Source organism: Populus nigra, chromosome 7, assembly GCF_951802175.1.
Source record: "Populus nigra chromosome 7, ddPopNigr1.1, whole genome shotgun sequence".
Classification (NCBI taxonomy): domain Eukaryota; kingdom Viridiplantae; phylum Streptophyta; class Magnoliopsida; order Malpighiales; family Salicaceae; genus Populus; species Populus nigra.
The window spans coordinates 20,951,098-20,963,185 of NC_084858.1; the positions used below are offsets into that span (position 1 = coordinate 20,951,098).

Genomic DNA, 12,088 nt, shown 5'->3' on the forward strand with positions numbered 1-12,088 from the left:
ATTCATCACCTATTTTATCCATATTCATCACTTTAGTCAATACACAATAGACATGTAATCTAAACATATCTCATATACAAGTCACAAATTTTACATGTTACCCAACATTGCTCAGGGTAATATTTTTTAAATTTTATTTTTTTGGTTGTTGTTGTTGATATTGTCTAATTTTTTTATTATATTATCAAATTAATCAAGATTTAATTTAATTATAATTAAATTTTCTTTATCAAAAACATAATCTCTTAAACTTTTTTTTTTGGGTTAAAATAATTTTGTCCAACCCACGGTATCACGCGGGCTACTTTGAGTGAGATTTTTTGGGTGCACATATGAGTTCTAATTATCCCATTTTAAAAATAAATGATAAAATAAAATTATTTATATATAAAATGTACTCATTACCCAGTAATTTAGGTTTTTGGGTTGGAGTATGTCCATATTGTATAAGCTTTCACACACACAGACCCAATATTAGATATAGAAGCCCATACCCATAACCCAACAACGCAGTCTTCTAGGTTTAAGGTGTCCATACTTGTTTATAAGCCTTTCGTACACACAAGCCCAATATGAATGGGAGACCCATACATCTCTCGGTTCTTCACATAATTGAAGACCTTGTAATAATTATCTTGTTTAATATAGTTTTGAGTAAATAATATCAGAGATGAAAACGCACTCTGTTATAGCTATCCTAGCAGTATTGGCCTCGCCTTCACTTCCAGCAAACATCTTTGTCGTTCCGATGTCAGATATTTTTTGGGTTCATATCCTTTTCCAACAAGATATTGCTAGCTTTCAGGTCTCGATGAATGATTCTGAGATTAGAATCCTCATGGCGATAAAGAGTTCCCTTCGCAATTCTATTTACAATACAAGTTCGTGTTCGATATCGGTGGAAATGAATTAGTTAATAACAACTTAAAATCCAGTATTTGAAGAGAAATAAGCAGATTGTATCTAAATATCAATGAATGGAAATTTCTGATCGAAAGCATTGAAGAAAACTAACCAAAGAGGAAGCGTCAAGGCTGCTGTCAAGCATAAATTCATAAACCAGAAGCTTTTCATCTCTATCAACACAAAAACAGAGAAGTTTGACAAGATTTTTGTGCTGAATTTTCATGATTAGCAGAACTTCAATTGTAAACTCCTTTGTGTCTTTCTCAGACAAAGTTGAAAGTCTCTTTACTGCTACTTCCTTTCCATCGCTCAGTATGCACTCCGTTTAGAGTACTGCGAAGTGTGAATTTGAGCCAGGACATGAAGGGAATATGTTTCTTTTACCTTATAAACAGGCCAGAATCATCTTCTCCAGGCAAATTCGAGTCAGAGAAGTTTTCGTAGCTGCATAAATGGATGTTAAATCCATGAATACGGATTCCCTGTTACTGGGGCCATCTCTCTGGGAATTTTGGAGTTGAAACTCTTTGTGGTTCGGGTGACCAATCCCATGACATTCCCCATCTTATCTTGTATTTTCTTTCTTCCCTGCCTAACAAGATTCACGAGTTCAAGTGGTCATAGAATAAAACCAGTAAGAAAATACTAGGTTTTTATGAATTTCTGTATAGTATTATTTTTTCTTCTTATAATTAAATATTTTTCATTAGAATCTATTAGATAGCTAATGATGTGTCCATTAAATGTACATATTACGCATATAGCAGGATACCCAAGATTCTCCTCAAATCATGTTGTATCTGTTAACAAAACTCAATCCCATGATTCTAGGCAATTCCTTGATTATAGACAGTAGCTATATATATGTTAATTTTGTATAGTAATTACCTTGCTATAATATTGCTAAAGAAATTCTATAAATGAGAACTGCACCACCAAACAAAGACATGGTGGTTTTCATAAACCTTTTCATGGTATCAGAGCTTCCCTAAGGATTCTCCTTCCTCGATCCAAATGGCCTCTGAAACTCCGTCCTCCACTTTGTCTTTCAACACAATGGTCCATCTGTTGACCATCAAGTTATCTTCTTCCAACTTCCTCCTCTGGCGTAGCCAAGTGCTACCATTACTGTAGTGCCAACATCTTCTTGGATTTGTTGATGGCTCTATTAAACCTTCTTCTGCAACTATCGGTTCTGATGACTCTGCCACTATCAATCCAGCATTTGCTAAATGGCAGCAGACCGATCAACTCATACTAAGCCTCCTTCTTACTTCGTTGACTAAAGAAGCCATGTCTGCTATTGTTGGCTTAACCTCTTCACATGTTGTCTGGTCTACTTTGGAGACAACCTTCAGTCATCGTTCCAAATCCAGGGAGTTACGTTTCAAAGATGAACTGCAGCACATGAAGAAAGATTCTCGATCTGTTGTTGAATATTGCCATGAGTTCAAATCTGTTTGTGACCAGCTGGTTGCAATGGGTCGTCCTGTAGATGATCTTGACAAAATATACTGGTATTTACGTGGACTTGGCTCTACTTTCTCCACCTTTTCTACTACACAGCTATCTCTTCCATCTCTCACTTCCTTTACTGAGATTGTTCCCATGGCGGAGAGTTATGAAAATTTTATTAAATCATTGGAGCTGCCTCCCATGAGATCCACTTCTGCTGCCTTCATTGCCTATCACAGTAATAAATTTGTTTTTGCTCGTGGTGGTAATCGTCCCTTTCGTGGGGATCGTAGCCGTGGAAATGGTCGTTTTCAACGCAACCGTCCTATTCGCTGTCAGATTTGTTGTGAGGAAGGTCATTATGCTACTTCATGTCATGACCGTTACTCTCATTCCTCAAAATCTGCCAACCTTGTGGAGTTTTTTACTCAAGCCTCTGATTGGTATACAGACACCGGCGCCACTGCACATATGACCAATGATGTTGCTCAGTTGGACAAGTCTGATACGTACACTGGTAAGGATTGTGTTGTTGTCGGTAATGGTGCCACTCTTCCCATTTCTCATACTGGTATCCTTTCTCCCACTTCTTCCCTTACTTTAAAGGATGTTTTAGTCGTGCATGGCTTAACCAAAAATTTGATTTCCATTAGCAAACTTACCTCTGATTTTCCTTTCTCTATCACCTTTACTGATGATCGCTTTGTTATACAAAATCTAGTCACAAGAAAGGTGGTGGCAATCAGGCGGTGTGAAAAAGATCGTTATGTGCTTAAGCGTGGACATCACTCTTTGCTTTCTGTTTTTCCAAATAATTGTCCTTGAGCTTCATTTGATGTTTGGCATGCGCGTTTGGGCCATGTGTCACACTCTATTATTTCTCTTTTAAATAAAAAGCGTCAATTATGTGTGACATCTTTACTGCCCACTCCCACTATTTGCTCTAGTTGTCAACTTGCAAAAAGTCATAGACTACCATTTCATCAGAATGACAAACGGGCATCTAATTTTTTGGATCTTATTCACTGTGATTTATGGGGTCCATCTCCTGTTCCATCAAATTTAGGTTATAAATATTATGTTATTTTTGTTGATGATCACTCTTGATTTACGTGGCTCTATCCTTTAAAATTTAAATCAGATTTTTTCTGCATTTTTATTCAATTCCAGAAATTTGTAGAAACTCAGTTTTCACTTAAAATCAAATCATTTCAAAGCGATGAAGGCACTGAATATACAAATCATCAATTTCGGGATCACTTGCTAAAATGTGGCATTCATCATCAAATGTCTTGTCCTTATACACCAGCCCAAAATGGCCGAGCCGAGCGAAAACATCGACATACAACTGAAACTGGCTTAGCAATGCTTTTTCACTCACATATTCCTCTATGATTTTAGGTTAATGCTTTTAGCACAACTGCTTTCGTCGTCAATCGGTTGCCAACACCAACTCTTGATGGCTTGTCTCCTTTTGAGCTTATGTACAGTAAATCTCCCATTTATTCCAATTTTCATCCTTTTGGCTGCCTTGTATTTCCTTACTTACGTGACCATGCTCTTCACAAATTAAGTCCTCGCAGTCGTCCATGTGTCTTTCTTGGCTAAGTATGTCCCATCATGGTTTTCGTTGCCTTGATCGTTCTACTAATCATGTATTTATTTCTAGGCATGCTACTTTTGATGAACTTAATTATCCCTTTCAAGGAACCTCTTGCTCTCGGTCCCTGCCCAACTCCCCTGTTAGTGCATTCCTTGAGCCTGCTTCCATTTCAGTGGCTGACCTACCAACACAACCTAATCCTATACCACGTGCATGTCGATTTTGCTTAACTGACCCATCTGCTAGTGTTGTGCCTCTTTCAGGTTTGCAGGCTCCTACTGTTGACTCCACTATTCCTTTGATGCATGAGTTTTTGCCTGCCTCACCTCTTATGTCTGCTGACCAAGATCCTGTCCCTGATGCATCCTCTCCTATAGCTCCCAACTATCCTTCCCAGACTAGTACTCATCCAATGCAGACTCGTTCCAAATCAAGCATTTTCAAACTTTCTCACCACTCCCATGTGTGCACAATTCCTCACTCCAGCTTGTTCCACTCTCTTCTCACCATGCGCGAGCCCAAAGGCTTCAAGTCCGCTGCTAAGCATCCCGGCTGGATTGCTGCTATGGATGCAGAAATTCAGGCCCTTCATCACAATCACGCTTGGGATTTAGTGCCTAGATCACCCAACTAAAAGGTACTGTGGATTGTTTTAAGGCTCGTCTTGTCGCAAAGGGCTACACACAGCAACCGGGCATTGACTTCACCGATACATTTAGCCCTGTTGTCAAGGCTTCCACTGTTAGAGTTGTTTTGTCCCTGGTAGTCTAAATAATTGGCCTCTCTGGCAACTTGACGTCAATAATGCCTTTCTTAATGGACTTTTACAGGAAGAAGTTTACATGGATCAGCCATCCGGTTATGTTGATTCTAAACATCCTACACATGTCTGTCGGCTTTGTCGTGCTCTCTATGGCCTCAAGCAAGCTCCCTGCGCATGGTTTCATCACTTCAGCTCCTTTCTCTTGGCCATTAGCTTCACTTGTAGTTCTGCAGACCAATCCTTATTTGTGCTCTCCAAGGGTGATGACTTAATATACCTTTTACTGTATGTTGATGATATTGTCATGACTGACAGCAACTCAACACTCCTTCATTCCTTTATTGGCAAGCTAACTCATGAATTCTCAACCAAAAACCTTGGCTCTTTGAACTATTTCTTAGGCTTGGAGGCTCATCGCACATCTACTGGTCTCTTTCTTAGCCAAGCCAAGTATGCCTATGAGATTCTACAGTGTGCACAGTTGGTTGACTCCAAACCGGTGGGCACTCCCATGGTAGTTGCCCAGCATCTTTCCGTGCTTGGCCCTGATTTTGATGATCCATCTCTTTAGCGGTCACTTGTCAGGGCTCTTCAATATCTTACAATTACTCGTCCTGATATTGCTCACGCTGTAAGTGCTATCAGTCAGTTCATGCACAAGCCATCTATTTCTCATTTTCAGGCTGTTAAACGGATACTACGTTATGTTAAGGGGACTCTTCGCTTTGGCTTATCTTTCACTCCATCTTCTTCTAAAGAACTCCTTGCTTATTCGGATGCCGATTGGGCTGGATGTCCAGATACTCGTCGCTCAGTTTCTGGCTATGCCATTTATTTTGGTGGTGCTCTAGGGTCCTGGAGTTCTAAGAAGCAACCAACGGTTTCTCGGTCCAGCTGTGAATCTGAATATCGAGTATTGGCTCATACTACCACAGAGGTTAAGTGGCTGAGACATCTTCTTCAGGACCTTCATGTCTCTTCTCCATCTCCTCTGGTCCTGCTTTGTGATAATCAAAGCTCAATTTTTCTTGCTGTCAACCCAATCTCCCATAAGCGTTATAAGCATATTGATTTAGATTATCATTTTGTGCGAGAGTTGGTGACCTCAGGAGTTCTCACCATTCGTTACGTTCCCACTCACTTACAAATTGCCGACATTTTCACCAAAAGTCTTGGCCACCCTGCATTTATTTTTTTTCCGTTCCAAGCTTCACATCTCTGATTCTGAGATCCTAGGCTTGCGGGGGTTATTATGCATATAGCAGGATCCCCAAGATTCTCCTCAAATCATGTTGTATCTGTTAACAAAACTCAATCCCATGATTCTAGGCAATTCCTTGATTATAGACAGTAGCTATATATAGAAGAATACGTTAACTTTGTATAGTAATTACCTTGCTGTAATATTGCTAAAGAAATTCTATAAATGAGAACTGCACCACTAGACAAAGACACGGTGGTTTTCATAAACCTTTTCAGTACATAGTCCTTATATTAGAACCCAATATTCCTAAAATTGAAATAAAAAGAAAAGCAAAATCAAAATATATAGATAAAAAAAGAAAATCAAAATATAAAACCTAAGACTGATTTGAGAATGATTGTCTTTTAAAGACTGAAACTACTTACCAGGATGATCACGGAGGATTCTTATGAAGCATTGGTAGCAGAGGCCACATTCTGACTGCAAATTCACAAGGAGATGTAAGAAAGAAACACAGCCCAAGCTCTGGCTAATTTATTCTTATGGAGCATTCTCGTATTGCAATTTATTCTATTGTATTAAGCGATATGCCAAGTTTTTATTCTGGTGCATGAAAGTTCGTTCTTATTTATATGGATTATTTTCTCTCCTTAAACATAATTTACCTCCTCAATAAGTCTTTTTCATGTTTTTTAGAAGTAGATTTGGTCAAATTAACTTTGCATAAATAAAATAAGATTTTAAAATTATTTGTAGTCTATCTTTCTATGCTTGGTACTATCTTGATATGCTTCCGTCTGCATCACATTCTTCTAGAAATTTTGAAGTAGGAACAAGCTAATGTCGTCTGGCTTGACAATTTGTTCGTCATCATAGACGTCTGAGTAATTTTTGCTTCCGTTTCTTTTTACCTAACCAGCCAAGTGTTCGATTGGTGGCTTCAGCCAAGTAGATAGGATCTTTCTTTAAAAAATGGCAATGCTTCTTTGGCTAGGCTATTGGAAAAAATCTATGAGGGGCCGGATTATATGTTAAACTATAAGATTGTGAATTTTTAATTTAAAAAAGCTCATTGTCAATAATAATAATCTCTCATGGAAAATAACAAAAACACGGTTGTTTAAATAGGAGCTTAACCTGATCTATCTAAAAAATATAAATCAAATAAAATCTTAAAATCTAACTAGAAAAGAAATCTAAAATTAACCAGGAAAATAAAAAAAAAAATTCTAAACAGAAACTTCTGAGCTGAATTTGGACAGTTCTTGACCTTGGCTGCCTAGTATAGCCAGCCAACCTCCATACGTAACAGTAGAACACTCTTGTAGAATTTTTCCATGATCTAATGGTCAAATAAAAATTTATATCCTTTTTCAGCGGAAAACTTGTTTAATGCATCCAGATTTCTTCTTAGATAAAACTTGTTGATATGCGTCCGTGTCACACTGTGCACTATATTTAGGCAGCAACCTTTAATTTGTTAAGATATTCAGCCCTATGATCCCCAAAATGGCTTAATCCATCTTTTGCGAGCAAAATCTGATCTTAAAAAGCCAAGTGTCTTGTTGATAAATTTGATTAGCTGCTGCTTTCCACCATTCAATATTTTTGTTACCAGAAAAAACGAAGAGTTGCACCACAATCACCGTGGTAATACGTTAGAAAGAGTGACCTCGTTAGCAGAACTAACTCTCTGATTTGATGATGTAGTTTCTTCCGCAACAACTCGCCCAACAGAAAATGCAGGTTTTGAAGGGATAGGAATTTTTAAGTTATCACCTGCCAACATAACAACAACTGATGACATTGTTGGTCTGTCTACTGGGTCTTCTTGCACACACAACAACCCAATGTGGATGCATTTCAGCACCTCAGTTGCTACACTTGACTTCTCTAGTAAAGAGTCCATCAATTCCAGTCCTTTACCTTCAGACCACAGCTTCCATGCCTGAAATATTAAAAATGTCCTGAATTAATATTAGACTATTCTTTGATAGACATAGTAGAGTAATATCTTTTCTATGGACGAAATACAAGGATAGGAGCATACGAAATTGAGGAGGCTTTTCCCTTCTTCCGAAAGATGAAACCCGCCATTCCTTTTCCCGCTAATTATCTCTAACATGAGAACTCCGAAACTGAATACGTCTGATTTTACAGAAGATAGCCCTTCCATGGCATATTCAGGAGCCATATATCCACTGTTAAATCCAAATATAATAACAAAAAATCAATTTAGAGGCATGTGAATGTTGTGAAGGTTTTGTGCAATGCTTGGAATATTCACCAAGTGTGATCCTTTTTCCTGGAAAGCAATGAATTGTTCATAGAATATGTTCAAAGTTATGGTGCCTATCTTTAATGAAGCTAATATATAAGGAAAAAAGACTACAATCCATTGGTACTAAAAGAACAACTGAGCATGAAAGAGGAGTCTGATGAGAAGCATTCGTAATATATTTGAAGTTTAGACCGGTAGGGTTGGGAGAGGCCATTGGACAAAATGGAGAGTAATACTTACTATGTTCCAACAATTCTGTTCGTATTAGCCTCACTATGATTTCCACCGAAAATCCTTGCCATTCCGAAGTCTGATATCTTTGGATTCATCTCATAATCCAGCAAAATGTTGCTGGCCTTGAGGTCCCTGTGAATAATTCTGAGACGTGAATCTTCGTGCAAATACAAGAGCCCCCGAGCTATTCCGTTTATAATGCTTAGCCGTCTTTGCCAATCAAGTTGCACACGCATGGTAGAATCTAAGAAACATCGATGGAAAGTTCAATTAGTTAGTTTTTCCACCCTGTTAACAGGTTGTGGTTGCCCATAGACGCACAAAAAATCAACTAAACTATTTAAAAAAAAAAAAAAAGAATATACAGTATCAGGTTCTTTGAAGTTTTAGAGTCAAACCAAAGAGAAAGACATCAAGACTTCTGTTCGGCATGTATTCATAGACAAGCAGCTTTTCATTTTTTTCGAGGCAGCATCCCAAGAGTTTGACAAGGTTTCTGTGTTGTAGTCTTGCAATTAAATTGACTTCATTCATGAACTCCCTTAATCCTTGACCAGAAGTTCTTGAAAGCCTCTTAACTGCGATTTCTTTACCATCTTCCATTACACCCTGAAGGCACATATATTTTCTAAACTAATAAGCAATTAAATATTCGATGAACCAAAAAAAAAGCGTCATCTCTACATAATAATCAAAAAACATAGTGAAGATTGAATTATGTTTTCAAAAAACGACTTTTTTTTTCTTTCAATTTAGTACAGCTACCAACCATATAATTATGGACTTTATAGCCATGAGTACCTTGTACACCGGGCCAAAACCTCCTTGACCAAGTTTATTTTCATTAGAATATTGATTTGTAGCTTTGAGTACAATATCTAGCTGGATCAAAAGAGAATCCTGGGATTTCACCTCCCCATACATAATTTCATTCGAGCAGTCATCTTCAATTGTCCTTCCTTCCATATCAAGTAATTGAATCACCTGGCTGTTTCGTATTTCCTCTAAGGTGCAGATTACGAAATAATAGTAGTTAGAATAACAACAATGATGATGATTATCAGGACCATGATTAATAAATAATGGTAGACATAATTTTTTTTTACCTCGTTTCTTCCTTCTCCACATGATGTAGGCGAAAGAACTTAACAGTAGGACCCCGACAATTGTAGATAGAGTTGCACCGATTATAATCCAAGTTTTTTTGCTACTTCCTTTGTCTCCTGGATAGCAAAAATGTTTTTCTTCAACATCGTTATAGAGAATTGAATGTGTATTGTGCTTTACATGAGGCAAAGACAAATTGCAGTACTAACTCCAACTTTCAGAACTAATTCAATTAGACAAATTCCTAATTCATTTTGTACGAGGCAGTTATACAGGTAGATAATAACCTATGATGGTCTAGGGTGCAACATGAAAATCAAGCAGTCATAACGAAGAAAATGAAACTCTTACCTTGTGGTACAGGTGATGGTGCCAAGGCTGCAGACTCGACATAAGTTTCATTGTAATTTATATACGTTTCAAAATTAACAATACAACTCGGAAACAAGATTCTTCCTCCTCGCTTTTCATTACAACAAATTTCCAACCCAGAATAAGCTGCTAGAAGACATTGTTGACAATCGCCGCTAGATAGATCTGGTGTGCACTGCACCAAGACGTACAGATAGTCTTCCGTTGTATAATTAGCTTTCGTGGCTCCAAACTTCTTAGCACCTGCTGGCATATTTGCTGCCTGATTAACTGCAGTGACTATAGTGTTCACAAGTACCCGATTAAAATCTGCAAGGACAGCTACATTTTTTGTATTCCACAAAGTGTAATTAGGGTCTCTTTCCATGGTGGAGAACATGATCTTATTCGAGTAACGCAGGAAGCACTCATCATACCATATGAGAGCCACCTTTTGGGTTGGACAATGTCGTTGAACTATATCCTTGGTGGCATTGGCCACGCAATTTTGGCAGACGTCGGTGCTAAGATCACCACGACAGAAAAAGAGGCCGTAGACATCATCAGGTTCCAGGCCCGCAGAGGCATTGAAGAATCCAATACTGTTGCTGGTGGCATTAGAAGCAAGTGATGAGAGAAGAGTATTTAAATTGTCCTTGTAGATTGTTGTGGAAGTGGTTGTGTCGTCGCAAAAATGATGGAGGTAATTGGGGTTATTGAGGTTCTGTGCTTTAGTAATGATACAGAGGGTAAGCAAGTATAGGAGGATTGTATTGGAGAGTTTGATCGGAGAATTCATTCTAGCGACCAAGTGCTCTTTCAGCTACCTTAGACAAAATGTATTTTTATGAACAAAGTTTTCCCTTTCCACAGGGGAGAATATATAATATGGTTGCAAGAGTTATCTAATTCCAAGCCATTTACCGACACTTCAAGTGGTCTGTCGGCTTAATGCTATATCTTCTTAAAAAAACATCCACTTTGAATCATTGACGCAAACAACAGCAACCAGCAATGTACCAAGTCAAACAACGTGTGTTTCGGTCCAGACCAAAGTACCCCAACAAGCAATAAAACCGCTTATTCAAATGTTGTAGGGTTTTCCATTCTCCCAAGCAAAAGAGTAGGCGGGCTGCTTTCTGAGGGTTTATTCCGAGAATGGGACGGTAAGTTGGTATACTTTCCAAATTACCATTTAATTTTCAAATCTATGACGATGCTAATATTTCTCACAAATGCATTCGACTGAGGCCGTCAATTACATTTTTCTCGAGCCCCGTTTCGGGATGGGGCTAGATGAAGGGTAGTTAAAATCTGAATATTTTTTTTTAATTATTTTGTTGAATTATTTTGATATGTTAATATTTAAAATAAATGTTAATAAATATAAAAATATTATTTTAATATATTTTAAGAGAAAAAACATTTTAAAAAAATAACCATTATTATATTCCAAAACATACTCTGAATGAAAAAAAAAACTCAGTTTTTTAATAGACGTAATTTGAAAGGGAAATAGCTGAAAATAGACAAATTAAGATCAACGATATATTAAATAAAAATAAATATGAAAGGACGGCAGAAGTGATGTAACAATGAAATTAAGGATATCAAATAGAGAGTCAATCGATGTTTTTGTACAGCGCTGCGGTTTCGGATATGTTTGAACAAGTATAAGAGGGGAAATTAAGGGTTCTAATTCGCTGGTTGTTGTAAGAATTTGCTTGATGCGCGACGGACAGGTCATCAATGATGTCCCGTTCAAATTTGTGTAATATTGAAATATTAAACTAATCTCGTCTCTTAAATTCAATTCACTTCTTGCAACTGTCCTGTAAACTGCTCCTGAACAATGTCATCTTTCATGGCCACGACTTATAACTCCTCTGAAGAATTAGAAAGACCAGTTCAACATGTGTATTTTGAGATTGCTGAGATGGAAACTGCCCTGGATTTTCATCAATTCTAGATTGTTGACACTTCTGTGACTATAGATTCTAGACTCTCATTTGCTTATTGATGCCTGCCTTTGTTGACAAATTCTAAAATACGGGAAGCTTTTTCTGGATTATATATTTTCTGTGTGTAACACAACCAGAATATTGTTGAGGGATCGATTTAACCACATCTTATGAGAAGAGGGACCAAAATTGATTTTTTCCACCCTATCCTGGGCTTTCATCT

General features: G+C 37.6%; 1 protein-coding gene across 1 annotated transcript; it reads right to left on the reverse strand.

Moving 5' to 3' along the window:
- Positions 1–6,962: 6,962 nt before the first annotated feature.
- On the reverse strand, positions 6,963–10,767 carry LOC133698132 (cysteine-rich receptor-like protein kinase 10). Its single transcript, XM_062120961.1, has 7 exons — positions 9,905–10,767; positions 9,553–9,669; positions 9,248–9,450; positions 8,845–9,055; positions 8,453–8,690; positions 7,982–8,132; positions 6,963–7,879 (listed from the first exon to the last, which is right to left on the reverse strand). Exons 1-7 carry the CDS (start codon positions 10,701–10,703, stop codon positions 7,574–7,576), a joined length of 2,025 nt encoding a protein of 674 aa, XP_061976945.1. The 5' UTR covers positions 10,704–10,767; the 3' UTR covers positions 6,963–7,573.
- Positions 10,768–12,088: the final 1,321 nt, after the last annotated feature.

Excerpts from the sequence above, each read along its gene's own strand:
- LOC133698132 (XM_062120961.1), bottom strand. The coding sequence starts at position 10,703 with ATGAATTCTCCGATCAAACTCTCCAATACAATCCTCCTATACTTGCTT. Across the intron at positions 9,670-9,904 it reads ACCATCACCTGTACCACAAG|GAGACAAAGGAAGTAGCAAA; the intron begins GTAAGAGTTTCA and ends TTTGCTATCCAG. Across the intron at positions 9,056-9,247 it reads GTTTTGGCCCGGTGTACAAG|GGTGTAATGGAAGATGGTAA; the intron begins GTACTCATGGCT and ends ATGTGCCTTCAG.